The following is a 14955-nucleotide window of genomic DNA, read 5'->3' as shown; positions in this document are numbered from 1 at the left end:
GCCTGCTTCCTCCTCTCTCTGCCTGCTTCTCTGCCTACTTGTGATCTCTGTCAAATAAACAAATAAAATCTTAAAAAAAAAAAACAACCCTAAGGAATAGAAAATACATTTACAGTACTTAACCATTTTTATCAGAAAAAAATTTGAATATAAGTGAACCCACACAGTTCAAAACCCATGTTGTTCAAAGGTTCATTTTGAATGCCTAAAAATCATGCTCACTGTTAGGAGGTTTTGTGGGGAAGCAAAAAACATTTTATCTCATCACCATTCACCCTTACCTTCCCACCTAGCATCTCTCCCTGTCCACTGGATGTTGTCAGGATTCCCTGGATGGTCAGAGGCTCAACATCTGATAATATACATGTGCAGTACAAATAAATGGCACAGTAAAATTGCCATCCTTGGGGGGAAAATGAGCTTCATGAGGTCAGTGGAAGTGATGTTGGGAAGCTGCTCAGCTCCCACGCAGAGCCTCTGATGCTGCCTCAGTGGAGCACAACTAGTCAACTGCTGGAGACAGGAAGCTTGTCTGGGGCAGTGACCCCATGGAAAAAGGATGATTCGGTTATCAAAGGGTTAAAAATAAAAGCTGATAAAGGGGGGCACCTGGTGGCTCAGTCGGTTAAGGTTAAGGCTTACCTTAACCTTCTGCCTTCAGCTCAGGGTTTTGGAATCAAGCTGGAGTGTGGCTCCCTGCTCAGCGGGGAGCCTGCTTCTCCCTCTGTCTCTGCCCCTGCTTGTGCACTCTCTGTCTCTCTTGCAAATGAATAAATAAAATTTTTTATTTTTAAATTTTTATTTATTATTTTTTAAAGATTTTATTTATTTATTTGACAAAGAGAGAGATCACAAGTAGGCAGAGAGGCAGGCTGGGGGTGGCGGGGGGAAGCAGGCTCCCTGCTGAGCAGAGAGCCCGATGTGGGACTCTATTCCAGGGACCCTGAGATCTGACCTGAGCCGAAGACAGTGGCTTAACCACTGAGCCACCCAGGTGTCCCGGATAAATAAAATTTTTTACCTTTGGATATTTTTGCAAAGGCAAATATGGAGGGACTTGCGTTTTATTGCTCTATTGTATTTATTTTTCAGGAAAAAAAACCACCCCACCTCAAAAAAATGACACAGTCATTTTTATTGCTTTAAAGAATTAGTGTGTGTTTATAGTACCAATAAAATTTTGTTAAATACAAGGTAAAATAAAATTATTTTGACAACATTTTTTTTAGAGAGAGAGCGTATGTGAGCATGGGAGGAGGGGTAGAAGGAGAAAGGAAAGAGAGAATCCCAAGCCGACTCCATGCCTAGCGCAGAGCAGGACTCAGGGCTTGATTACGAGATTGATTACTCAGGGCTATGATTCCGAGAATCATGACCTGAGCTGAAATCAGGAGTTGGACACTAAACAGGTGCCTCTATTTTGATAACTTCTGTGTTTTTTGAGCCTCAATCTAAGTATGCTTTTTTCTTTTTCCTTTTATTAAACATTTTTACATTTTTAATTTTTAAGAAGATTTTATTTATTTATTTATTTGAGAGAGCGAGAGAACACAAGCAGGGGAAGGAGCAGAGAGAGGGAGAAGCAGACTCCCTGCTAAGCAGGGAGCCCAATTTGGGGCTCAATCCTGGGACTCAGATCATGACCTGAGCCAAAAGAGCCACTTAAGTTTTTAATTTTAATTCCAGTATAGTTAACAACGTGTTATATTAGTTTCAGGTATACAATATAGTGATTCAGTAATTCTATACATCACTCAGTGTTCATCATGATTCAGTGTACATTAATCCCCTTCACCTGTTTAATTCCCCCACTTAATCCCCACCTCCCCTCTGGTGACTATCAGTTTGTTCTCTGTATTTAAGAATCTGTTTCTTGGGGTGCCTGGGTGGCTCAGTCATTTAAGCATCTGACTCTTGATTTTGGCTCAGGGTCATGGTATTGAGCCCTGTGTTGGGCTCCATGCTGAGCATGGAGCCTGCTTGGGGTTTCTTCTCTCCCCCTGCCCCTCCCCCTGCTTATGTGCTCCTCTGCGCCAGCATCAGAGGCTCTGCATGGGAGCTGAGCAGCTTTCCAACATCACTTCCACTGACCTCATGAAGATCATTTTTCCCCCAAGGATGGCAATTTTACTGTGCCATTTATTTGGACTGCACATGTATGGTTATCAGCATACATGGATTCCTGCACCTTGTGTTCTATATAGAGCTTAGAGATCCATTTCATTTGAGGGGGGATACTGTCTGATGGTCTGTTGCATGGGTAGGAAAGTCCCACCCAGCCCAGCTACCCACCCTCAGACCTGCCCATGATGCCCTCCTACCTGAATATAGTGTTCTCTCACCTTGAAAAGAAAATGGTTTTCACCATTAGCATTCTTCCTCATAAGGTGCTTGAGCATTCTTGCAGGATCGCAGACTTTCACCAGTGATACAGTGGTTTCCTGCATCCCTTGTGGGTTGTGGTTAATCTGGTGCAGGAGAATTTGCAGAGAGCTGAGCTGAATTCTGGAGAGGCTTTGATGATTTCTGCATCCTGCTGCATTAGCAGACTGTTCCACCATACTCACTAGGAAATCTCTCACTTTTTGGCATGAGTGTTCCAGATACTCCTCTTTAAACAAGTCTAGAGTTTGAAAAAAAAAAAAAAAAGTCTAACCAATAAAATATAAATGAAGGTGTGATCCATTTCTCTTAGAAAAGCACTGATCCAGGAAGGCCTTAAATTAGCCCTCATGGGACATTAAAAAGAAGATTCAAATCCTGTTGATTTATTTTACATGACTTCTCTTTTTCTGGACCATCTTATTACATGAGGTAGACCAAAGCTGTAACTGGGTTTGGAGTAGTCGTCCCTTAAATCTATAGCCAGAATATTCCCCTTGCTAAGGTAGCATGTCCTTAGTGGTAATGGTAAGCCTGCGTCCTGCCTTTTCTCCTATCCAGTACATACTAGTCCTGCCATGTCATGAAAGAAAACTCCTCCTTGATTTTTAGTTGATGGCAATATTATTAAGTAAAACATATACAAAAAAAGAAAGCAAATAATCTTGCTATCTTTACATAAAGCTATTTTTCATTTTTGTTGTCTCTTTTGTGGTTTTTCCATCTGTTTCTCCCTCTCTATCTCTCTTTCTCTCCAAAAGTATTTTAACAATACTGCCATTTTCCTATTTCTCAGTTTCCTATACTGAGACACAGATGTTTGCCATCATGGTTATATGCTTTTAATAATTGTCATTTTAAGTGGATATAGACTTTAATGTTTATGTTCTGTAATTAACCAAATGCTTATGTTTTCAGGTTTCTTACCATTAGTATAATATGCATTGTAATATGCAACTTTGGTTTCTATTGGTTATAAAGACTGATTTCCTAGAAGAGGGATTACTGGAGCAGAGAGTCTCAGTATGTGTACATCTCTTGCTAAATACTGTTTTCTAGATGGATTTTGTCTACACTAGCATGGTTGATCAGTTTTATCCTATCTTTATCAGTGTTAGCTTTTGTTAATTTCTGCTAAAATAGAAAATATTGAAAGTTGGTCCTGATTTCAACTTTTGGATCACTAGCGAAGGTTATTTTTTGCCTGTGTGCATTATCCAGTGTGCAGTCTCTGGTTACAGTCTTTGCCTATTTAGGAGGTCATGTTTGCCATTTTCTTTATGAATTTGAATGAACTGTAATAAATTGCTTAACATTTCCTAACAATTTTATGCCTAACCAGTGAAATGACCATATTTGGGGGAAGAATGAACAAATGATTTGATGAGGTTTTTGTAAGTGTGATCAAGATTTTCTACTAGTGGGGTGCCTGGGTGGCTCAGTGGGTTAAAGCCTCTGCCTTCGGCTCAGGTCATGAACCCAGTGTCCTGGGATCGAGCCCCGCATCTGGCTCTCTGCTCAGCAGGGAGCCTGCTTCCCTTCCTCTCTCTGCCTGCCTCTGCCTACTTGTGATCTGTCAAATAAATAAATAAAATCTTTAAAAAAAAAAAAAGATTTTCTACTAGTGATGGGGGTACTAATTTTTTTTTAGACCTGAGCTGAGCTCAAGAGTCAGATGCTTAACTGATTGAGCCACTCAGGAGCCCCAGGGGTACTAAATTTTAATTCTCAAGTGGTCAGATATCAAATGATTCTACATGAGACAGTGTGATTCTGCAAGAGACTGATCTGTTGAAGAAGCATCTGATTTCTGTGCCTTGGACAAGGGAATGGACTGGTGTTACTCTGGCCACCTAGTGCAGCACTTATGTCTGCATTTACCCTCGTAGTTATCCTGTCACCTTTTGTGGTGTCCCTGCTTCCTGCACTGGTGTCATTTCTCTCTTAAGGGATATTGTAGTGGGGGGGGGTACTGTAGAAAGGAATCTCAAAGATTTCCCTTAGTTTCTATGAGCCTCCTCATGCATTAAAGAAGTCTTTTTCTTCCAAGATCTGGTTGTTTTGTAACAACCAGGGCACTTTAGAGTACCTACTCTACCACACCACTAGAACAGAAAGTCCGTATTACATTTTTGGTTAAAAAAAAAAATTGATTCATCTTCCCCTCTGATTTCCATGAGAAACTAGACTCCAGGAATCAAACTGAGGGTTTTAGCAGGGAGCGGGGGTGAGGGATGGGTGAGAGCCCAGTGATGAGTATTAGGGAGGACACGTATTGCATGGAGCAGTGGGTGTTATACACAAACAATGAATCATAGAACGCTCCATCAAAAACCAATGATGTACTGTATGGTGAGTAACATAATAAAAAATTATAAAATAAAAAAATAAAATAAAAATTGAAAAGTTGAAGAAAGAATCCCTTTGTGTTCCACTCCAGATTCCTTCATGAACACTCCAGCCATGGGAGTGAACATGCCTTACCAGCTTGTTTATGAGTCCTCCACTGGCTGTCTGAGCTTCTCCCTCTCAACTGGAAGAGAAGTCAAGAAGAAAACAGGTAACAGAAGATCCCATCAAGACCTCTTAGCCAATCTTTGGGGGTGGAGCTGGAGAGAGGGATAGAGGATTCCCAGTGTAGGTTGATGAGATGGCTTGATTTAGTTTTCTGATAGGAAGGATTAATGGCTGTCTTGGCTGTTGGCCGAAGCTATTGACAGATTCTGTCTCATGAAATTTGATATATCTAACCCAGCCACTCCGCAATGCAGTCTCATCATTTGACTGTTTACATGCCCTCCATTCCTGGTGGTGTGATTCACATCACATCATTTAAACACGTCCCTGATTCACCTGGGACAACATCCCTATCAAACCCACCTCTTCTACACCTTCAGTATCCCAAACTCATCTCCTCAGAGAGAGATCTGTGTTGCTCCTGCTCTCACAGTAGGTTGGACAACCAGTATCTGAAGAGAGGCATTTGGATACCAGCCCTAACAGAATGTTCCAATTGGGCCAGTTAAGGAAGAAGAGAAAGAGAGAGGGCCCTGCTATTTCCACTGAGGAAGACACAAAACAGAAAGAAAGGCTTAAGAGAAAGAGCAGGTGGCAGATGAGACCAAACAGTATAGCAGCAACCATGCAGCCAGAAGCTCAGAGGAGAAAGAAGTTGGAGCTGGAGAGGGCAGGGCAGGGTCTCATGGAACTTCTGGTTATCTCCCGACCACTTTACTCAACCATCTGTGATGGCAGATGGAGGAATGGGGTAGGCAAAGGAGGCATGTATTTGCAAAGAGGTGGTGGGAGGATCAGATAAGGTGGGAATGTTCAAAGATGGTCCATTTGATTCCCACAGACACTGGAGGTAAGCCTGGAAGTTGAGAAGTTTGGATATTACTTCTGACCCATCCTCATGGCTGTGTGATTTGCCTTCTGCCAGGCCTCATCTCTATATCAAGCTGATCCTATATCCTTTCAGTTAGTGAACAAATGTTTAGTGAACAATTACTAGTTGTCATTCACTGTTCTAAATCCTGGGGGTACACATGTGGACTCTAATACCCTCCCAAATGGAGCTGACTTCTTTAGCTTCCTTGCTTGAAGTAGATTCAGCTGTCCTGTTTCCCCAGTTCCTTTACCCCTGCAGTAACCCACAGCATCATTTCTAACATCCTACATTATGTGCTCCTGGTTTTATTATATCCACTCCTGAACTGGCCATAATTAAACACAATCCCTTTGAGAGGAAACAAAGTTATCTTCAAGATACACAGAGATTTCATGGTTTTTCTAATCACCTTGAGGGTGATGCTTTCTGTTTGTCTCTTTGTCTGTCTGGCTGTTTTCCTCTGCTACCCTACCAAGATGTGATTTGTCATCATGATATTGCATTGTTCTCACTAGATGTGTGTTCACAGTGCTGCGTTTCTTATAGGTTCTTGATGTGTTCAGAAATTCATCTCATACATGCATGCTAGAATGGATGGTTAACTTTTCCTAATAGTTTATAAGTAACCATGTGATGTATCTTCCCCAGGAATGTCCCAATTTATGCTTATTTTCCTGACATAACAATTAGTGATGCCCATTTTCACTCTAAAAATTACTTTCCCAGTTTGGACATATTGTAGAATTATTCTGGCTTTAGACCACTTTGAATTTTGGACCTCTGTTATCTGTTCATGCACATGTGCTATGATACCTTACCAACTGCCCCCTTTGCAGTTCTAGGGCCAGGCACACTTGGAGCAGACAGGCTTCAAGAGTTGAGCATACTCCCTGAGCTATGTCTGGAAAATAACCCAGCATTATGAAGAAGAACTGAGAGAAGTCTATTAACAATGGTTCCTGGCTGGAACAAGAGGCTGTCATACTCAAGAACTCAGGGCACCTAGGGCCAAGCCAGACATGAATGGTCAGACTAGAAGATGTTCCAGGAGGTCAGCCAGCTGCTAGCTGGGCCTCTGGTCTTTGGTGGCAAGAGGATTGGGGGAAGAGACCAGAAGCCAGTCATGGTGCAGATACCAGAGATGGTATTCAAGCACCAGCCAGAAAACCCAAGGCTTGATGACAGTGAGAAGACTTCATTCTGAGGTGCTCAGGGCTCAGTGGGAGCCTGAGCAGAGGCTTTGGCTTAGAAACAGTTTTCATTCATGAAGTTGAGCCTGCAAATATTAAGTGAGAGCATGTGGCTCCAGTTGGGTGGGCAGCAGAGGCTCAGAAACATGTGGACCTCAGCAGATGTCCCTGGAATTTCAGTCATGGAAGACCACCTCCACGATTTCATGTCACCATATCCTTACACCAACTAATACTTGCCATAAGGGGTTAACTGTGAAAATAAGTGCAATAGGCACAAAACATTGCCACCCACAGATTTGAGCAGGCAGAAGAAAGAATAAGCAAAGTTGAAGATAGAACTGTTGAAATTACTGAATTTGAAGCACAGAAAGAAAATGTTTTTAATAAAATGAATGGAGCCTAAGGTTACCTGTGGGACACCATCAAGAAGAATACATGTGCATTGTGGGAGTCTCAGAAGAAGAGAGAAAGGGACAGTGAGAATATTTGAGGAAATGTTGGCTGAAAACTTCCCAAACTTGATGAAAGGTGTGAATATAAACATCAGAGAAGCTTGACAGACTCCAGGCAACATGAACTCAAAGAGACCCACACCAAGACACATTATAACTTTCGAAAGACCATGACAGAGAACCTGGAAAGCAGCAAGAGAAAACCAAATCACTACATCCAGGGAATTCTCAACAACATTATCAGCAGATTTCTCATCAGAAACTTTGGAAGCCGCAAGGCATGTGGCCTCTGGGCATGTATATTCAGAGTGTAAAAAGGGGGGGGAAAAACCCCAAAACCTGTCAGCCAAGAATCCTATGTTCAGCAAAACTGTCCCTCAAAAGTGAGGAAACTATTAAAACTTTCCCAGATTGTCAAAACCCAAGGGAGTTCATGATTGCCAGACCTACCCTTCAAGAAGTGCTCAAGGGAGTCCCACAAGATGAAATGAAACGACACTAGACAGTACCTTGAAGTTGTATGGAGAAATAAAGATCTCAATAAAAGTAAAGATATGGGCAATTATAAAAGCTAGTATTATTGTAACTGGTTTGTAACTATACTTTTTGTTTTTTACATGATTTAAGAGACATACGTTTAAATAAAAATTATTAGTGTAAAAGTATTACTGTAACTCTGGTTGGTAAGTACAATTCTTATTTACTACATAATTTAAAAGACATACATTTAAGAGCATTCTTATTTTGTGTTTTGGTGCACATAGTATGTAAAGCTGTGGTCTTGTGATGGCTGAAAGGGTTGAGGATGAATCTGTAAAAGAGGAGAGGTTTTTTGTGTTACTGAAGTTAAGCTAGCAAAAATTCAAATTAGAGTTTTAGAACTTTAGGATGTTAAATATAAGTCCCCGTGGTATCCCCAATGTAACCACAAAGAAAATAGCCATAGAATATACCAAAAAGCAAATGAGAAAGGAATTTAAACCTTTTATGACAATCAATATAAAGGAAACAGTATTGAAAGATATGAGGGACAAAAACCATAAGGCATATAGTAAACAAAAACTATAATAACAGAAGTCCTTCATCAGCAATTACTTTAAATTGAATGGATTAACCTATCCAATCAAAAGGCAGAGATTGGCAGAATGGATAAGAACACATGATTCAACAATATGCTGTCTATAAGAGAGTCACTTGAGATCCAAAGACTCAAACAGGTTGAAGGTGAAAGAATGGGAAAAAATCTGAAAGTAATGATGTTTTATATGTTGGCTAATTGAATTAAAATTTCTCAAAAAGGAAAAAAGAAAGGATGGAAAAAGATATTCTATGCAAAGAGTAACCAAAGAGAGCAGGGATACAAGTATCAGACAAAAAACTTTAAATCAAAAATGTTTTCAGGAAACAAAGGACACACTGTGTTAATAAAAGTTTCAATACAACAAAGAGATAATATAAATGTTTGTGCACCTAATGACAGACCATAATACTATCTGAAGCAAAAACTGACAGATTAAAGACAGTTCTACAATAATGTTTGGAAATTTCAATACCCTTCTCACAATAATGGAAAAACAACCAGGCAGAAGATAAATAAGGAAATAAAGGACTTAAATAACATAATAAATCAATTAGAAAACAACAAAAACAATATACATTCTTCTCAAGTGCACATGGGCCATTTTTCGGAAGAGGCCATATGTTAGGCCACAGATTGTCTCTATCAATTAAAGGAGAGTATCTTTTCTGACCAGAGTAGGATGAAGTTAGAAAGCAATAATGGAAGGAAAATTAGAAAAAAAAAATCACAATATTGTGGAAAGTAAATAATACATACTTTAAATATTTTACTTATTTTTAGAGAAAGAGAGAGAGAGAGCAGGGAAAAGGAGGTGGGAGAGGGAAATTCAAGCTGACTTGCACTGAGAGCAGAGCCTGATACGGGGCTCAATTTCATGACCCTGAGATCATGACCTGAGCCAAAATCAAGAGTCAGATGCTTAACCAACTGAGCCACCCAGGTGCCCTGTAAATAACATTCTTAACCAACCAACACATGAAAGAAGAAACAAGAGCAGTTAGAAAATATTTAGAGATGAATGAAAATGAGAACATCATAAACCAAAACTTACAGGATACAGCAGAAGTAGTACCAAGGGAGAGAATTTATAGTCACAAATGATTACATTTAAAGACAAGAAAGATATCATATTAAAAAGCCCAAATTTACAACTTAAGGAACTAGAAAAATAAAAATTAAAACCAAAGCTAGAAAAGGAAAGAATAAAGATTAGAACAGAGAGAAATGAGAGAATTAAAAAGCCACTGAAATCAAAAGTTGATTCTTTGAAAAGATCAACATGATTGATAAACTTAGCTAGATCAACTAAGGAAAAAAGAGATAAGACTCAATTACTAAAATGAATTGAAAGTGGGTACTCTACCGCTGATTCTACAAAAAAAAAAAAAAAAGATTATGATAGCATACAATGAACAATTCTACACCAACAAATTGGATAACTTGCATGAAATGGACAGATTTCTAGAAACACAAAACCTACACAAACTGAATCAGAAAGAAGTAGAAAATTTTGATAGACCTATAGATACTAAAGAGATTAAATCAATAATCAAAAATCTCCAACAAAGGGGCACCTGGATGGCTCAGTAAGTTGAGCATCTGATTCTTGGTTTCAGCTCAGGTCATGATCTCAGGGTCCTGTGGTTGAGCCCCACATCGAGCTCCCTACTCAGCCAGGAGTTTGCTTGTCTCCCTCCCTCTCTGCCGCTCCCCCCAACTCACACTCTCTCTAAGGTAAATAAATAAATCTTAAAAACAAACAAACAAAAAAAAGACTCCCAACAAAGAAAAGTCCTAGATTTGACAGCTTTCGTGGCAAATTCTACCAAAGATTTTAAGAACTAATTACAATCATTCTCAAACTTTTCCAAAAAATGAAGAGGGAACACTTCCAAACTCATTCTGTGAAGCCAGCATCAGACAGAGGCATTACAACAAAAGAAAACCACAGACAATATCCTTTATGTTGAATCAAAAATATTCAACAAAACACTAACAACAGAGTTCAACAGCACATTAGGAATTATACACCATGACACCAAGCAGGATTTATTCTTGGAATGCAAGGGTGGTTCAACACACAAAACTCAGTCACAGAGTGAAGGGGAAAAAACCACAAGATCATCTCAATTGATGCAGAAAAATCATTTGACAATTCAACACCCTTTCATGATTTAAAAAAAGTGAATTAAATAGAAGTAAACTACCTTCACATGGTAAAAGTCATATATGAAAAACATAAAGACATAAACATCATACTCTGTAGTGGAAGACTGAAAGCTTTTAAGATCAGAAACAAGGCAAAGATATCCACTTTCACTCCTTTCTATTCAATACCAAACTGGAAGTCCTAGCCAAAGCAAGATTGACAAGAAAGGGGAATAAAATACATTCAAATTAGAAAGGAAGAATTTAAATTATCTGTTTGCAGATAATATGATCTTTCATACAGAAAACCATGAAGATTCTACACAATAAAACCTGTTAGAATAAATGAATTCATCAAAGTAGCAGGATATAACACACAAATCCATTCATTTCCATATGCAAACAATGAACACTCTGAAAAGGAAATTACAAAACAATTCCAATAGCAGAAAAAAGAGCAAAATATTTAGGAATTAACTTAACCAAGGAAATGAAAGACTTGTACAATGAAAACTGCAAAGCATTGCTGGGAGTAATTAAAGAAGAAACAAATAAATGGAAACATATGCTATGTTTATGAATTGGAAGAGTTAAGATTGTTAAAATGTTAATACTATCCAGACTGATCTACAGATTCAAAGCAATCCCTATCAAAATCCCAATGATTTTTTTTTATAGAAATAGGAAAATTTATCTTAAAATACATATAGAATCTCAAGGGACCCCTGAAGAACCAAAACAATCTTAAAAAAAAAACAAGAAAAAATTGGAGGACTCACATTTCCTGATTTCATTACTTACTACAAAGATACAGTAATCAAAATGGCATGGTATTGATGTAAAGACAGATGTATATACCAACAAAATAGAAGAGAGGCAGGGGCGCCTGGGTGGCTCAGTGGGTTAAAGCCTCTGCCTTCGGCTCAGGTTATGATCCCAGAGTCTTGGGATCAAGCCCCGCATCCGGCTCTTAGCTCAGCAGGGAGCCTGCTTCCTCCCCTCTCTCTGCCTGCCTCTCTGCCTGTCAAAATAGAAGAGAGACTCCAGGAATAAATCTTTGTATATATGGTCAGTTTTGACAAGGATGCTAAGACCATTTAATGGGGTATCCAGTCTTTTCAACAAATAGCACTGAGAAAACTGAATTTCCACTAGCAAATGAATGAAGTTGGATCTTTACCTAAAACCATATCTGAAAATTAACTCAAAATGGAACAAGGTACTAAATACAAGACCTACAACAATAAAATTCTTAGAAGAAAATATAGGCAAAATTTCATGACACTGGACTTGGCAATGATTTCTTGGATATAGTACAGCAACAACAACAAAAAATAGACAAATTGTGGAGGGCATATATTGCATGGAGCACTGGGTGTGGTGCATAAACAATGAATTCTGGAACACTGAAAAGAAATTTAAAAAATAAAATTTAAAAACAGACAAATTGGACTTTGTGAAAATGTTAAATTTTGTATGTTGAAAGACACTATCCATAGAGTAAAAAGGCAGAATGGGAGAAAATATTTATAAATCATATATCTGATAATTATAATTCAGACTAAATCAACAATGGGTATACAACAGTGTAAATGTATTTAATACCACGGGGCTGTCCACAGTAAGAATGGTAAGGATGGTAAATTTTTGTGAAGTGTATTTAACCACAATATATATATATAAAAATAATTTCAGTCCAAGTCTCAGTTGATATACACTACCCTTCATTGAAGGTCTGAGGTTAGCCAACATCAGAAAAGTGTTACAGTTGATTGAGATGGAGTTGAGACATTCTGCCTTTTTGTTTGTTTGTTTGTTTGTTTGTTTGTTTTTGAGAGAGAGAGAGAGAGAGTGTGTGTGTGTGTGTAGGGGGGTAGGGGATAGGCAGAGAGAAAGGAGCAGACTTCCCACCGAGCGTAGAGTCTGATGCAGGGCTCCACGAGGGATTCCATTTAGGACTCCACATGGGGCTCAATCCCACAATCCTGAGATCGTGACCTCAGCAAAAAGCAAGAGTCAGATGCTTAACCGACTGTACCACCCAGGTGCCTTGGGAGAGAATCTCAAGCAGGCTCTACACAAAGCTGGAGCTTGATGGAGGGCTTGATCTTACAACCCTGAGATCATGACCTGAGCCAAAATCAAGAGTCAGACACAACCAACCGATTGAGCCACCCAGTTGCCCCTGAGACCTTCTGTCTTTAATCAGAAGTGTCAGAAGAGAATCACTTCAGCCCCCATGGCAGTCATGTGCACAGGCCGTCCTGGGGAAACATGGCTGGGCTCATCACTCTGCACACATTTGTTCCTTATGCATGCTTAATTGACTTGCAGAGCAACGTCTCTGTGTTACAAGTGACCTGCCAGGGATTCCTGTACCTGGAAACCATGAATGATGCCCACAGTTACTTTGACCATCCGAAGATACTGCTCTCCTGCTCTCCCTGCCACCGCATCCCCCATCTGAGCATGATGTCTTAAGAAACCACTCCCTAAAACCCCCTCTCTAACCTCTTACTCTCCAGTAACAGGTAAATCAAAAAACTTAGAAGACATAACCGTGTCGTCCTTTCCACGAGGAGCTGGAATGTCTGCCTCTGACAGCGTGGAGTTCAGCGATCCCTGCCCTGAGGTCCGGGAGAAGCTGCAGGAGATGTGTCGCCATATGTGAGCACCTCAGTGGTTGGGGGCAGATGTGAGAGTTGGGTATGACCACCAGCTACCTGTTTGTGCATGAAGGGGAATTCACAGAAGTGCCTGAGCAGTGCCAGGAAGCGCTAGCTCCCAGTGCCCCCAACGACAGTATCAGGGGTCATGGCTGTCCCTCACACACTCTCCCATTCCCAGTCTCTCCCCCCACACAGTCCTTTTCAGTCCTTACTACAACCTGATGAGGAAGAGGAGGTATGCCCATTTTGCAGATGAGGAAACTGAGGCAGCCCAAGCAGATGGGTAGGTAAGCCATTGCCAGAGGTCCCACAGTTTGGTGGACCTGACACCAGGGAATTGATCTTTGCCTCCTCACAATTTGCAGGGCTCCTTACACTTTTAAGGCTTTGTGCCCTGAACATTTATTTCTTAACATAATTTGTCAGATGTTTTCCTATAACAATAGCAGCAGCAAAAATCCTTTCAGAGGAAAAAAAAAAAAAACATTGACATGGATGATTAATGATATCTATGATTCTGGGTCCCACGAGTCTTAGCAAGTTAGTCTATATTTCTCCAAAGATTCAGACCATTGGTCATAAAGGATTTAAAACCTAGCCCCATTTAAGGCAGACGTCTTGGGCTCCCCTGGGCCATTAATGCAGCTACAGAACACCCGAGGAGGGAAACCACCCAGCTTGCCCCTTATTGTGATATTCTGGAAGGAAGCTCTTTTATAACCTCAGGAGTGGGGAGTGTGCAGCACCTCCAGCTCCCCTACCAGGTCCCCCTTCTGTACTCGGTCCCACTCCATGGGTCCTTACCCTATTGCTGAAGGTAGAAGTTAGGCAGAGACTAGCTTCAGAGGACAGTTTCCCAGTTCTACCTAAAACTCCTGCTTTTAAGGATAGGGGGGAATGGGGCAGGCAGAGGTGCTCTGGGGACAGGGAAATGGGATGGGAGTCTTGGGAACTGGGCAGGGGCTGTAGAGAGAGTGTCCCTGGTGAGTAAGAGCCAAGTGGCTAGAAGATATGTTGGTCTCCTTCCCTGCAGAGAAGCGGAAAGGGCCTCGTGGAAAGGGAGGACTTTCTCCTGCCCCCTGATCTTTCGCAACTACAGGGCAAAGGTGCCCCCTCATCTAATGTCAGCCCCGAAAGGGGATGCTCAGACCCCGAGCTCCCACCACCCTCACCCTTCAGGTGCTCAGACCTCCGCTTCCACCCTTCACCAGCCTCCCGCCTACCACCACCCTCACTTTGTCCGGCATTCTCAAGAGTGGAAGGTATCCAAGAAGATCATCAAGTTCCATTACGCCTTCTATGATGGGTCCTCCTTTGTGTAGTATCCTTTTATTTGCTGCTGCCCCTTCTCCCCAGCAACTCAGCTCCAGAAAAGCCCTGGGTTTGAATAAGCCTGAGCATTTACTTTGGCTTTTCAACTGACCAGAAAAGCCTGGTGATGTGTTCTTTAGGATATTAGGCATTTTTTGTTCAGGTCAGAGAGGGCTCCCTTTGGAGAATGTCTGGGTGGGAAGCAATGCATCAAGAAGCGGCCTCGGACCCCTGTGTTCCTTGCAGGGGTCCTGTTGCCCACTCACCAACAGACAGTGGGGCTGGACCGGATGCCCAGCCTATTTGGCAGCAAGGCTCTGAGGCTGAT

General features: G+C 40.9%; 1 protein-coding gene across 3 annotated transcripts in view; it reads left to right on the top strand.

Annotated features, from left to right (window-relative positions):
* The window catches only part of C2H3orf20 (chromosome 2 C3orf20 homolog), an 87894-nt gene that overhangs the window by 15191 nt on the left and 57748 nt on the right, over nucleotides 1–14955 (top strand). For 2 of the 3 annotated variants that reach the window (XM_059161835.1, XM_059161836.1), the window contains 3 exons: nucleotides 4823–4942; nucleotides 13173–13314; nucleotides 14350–14637. In XM_059161835.1, coding sequence (XP_059017818.1) covers nucleotides 4823–4942; nucleotides 13173–13314; nucleotides 14350–14637 — 550 coding nt within the window. The remainder of the gene's footprint in view (nucleotides 1–4822; nucleotides 4943–13172; nucleotides 13315–14349; nucleotides 14638–14955) is intronic. The other variant, XM_059161837.1, reaches the window with a different exon arrangement.

The sequence above is a fragment of the Mustela lutreola genome, chromosome 2, assembly GCF_030435805.1.
Source record: "Mustela lutreola isolate mMusLut2 chromosome 2, mMusLut2.pri, whole genome shotgun sequence".
NCBI classification, from domain to species: domain Eukaryota; kingdom Metazoa; phylum Chordata; class Mammalia; order Carnivora; family Mustelidae; genus Mustela; species Mustela lutreola.
This window is presented reverse-complemented; position numbering and strand designations above follow the sequence as displayed.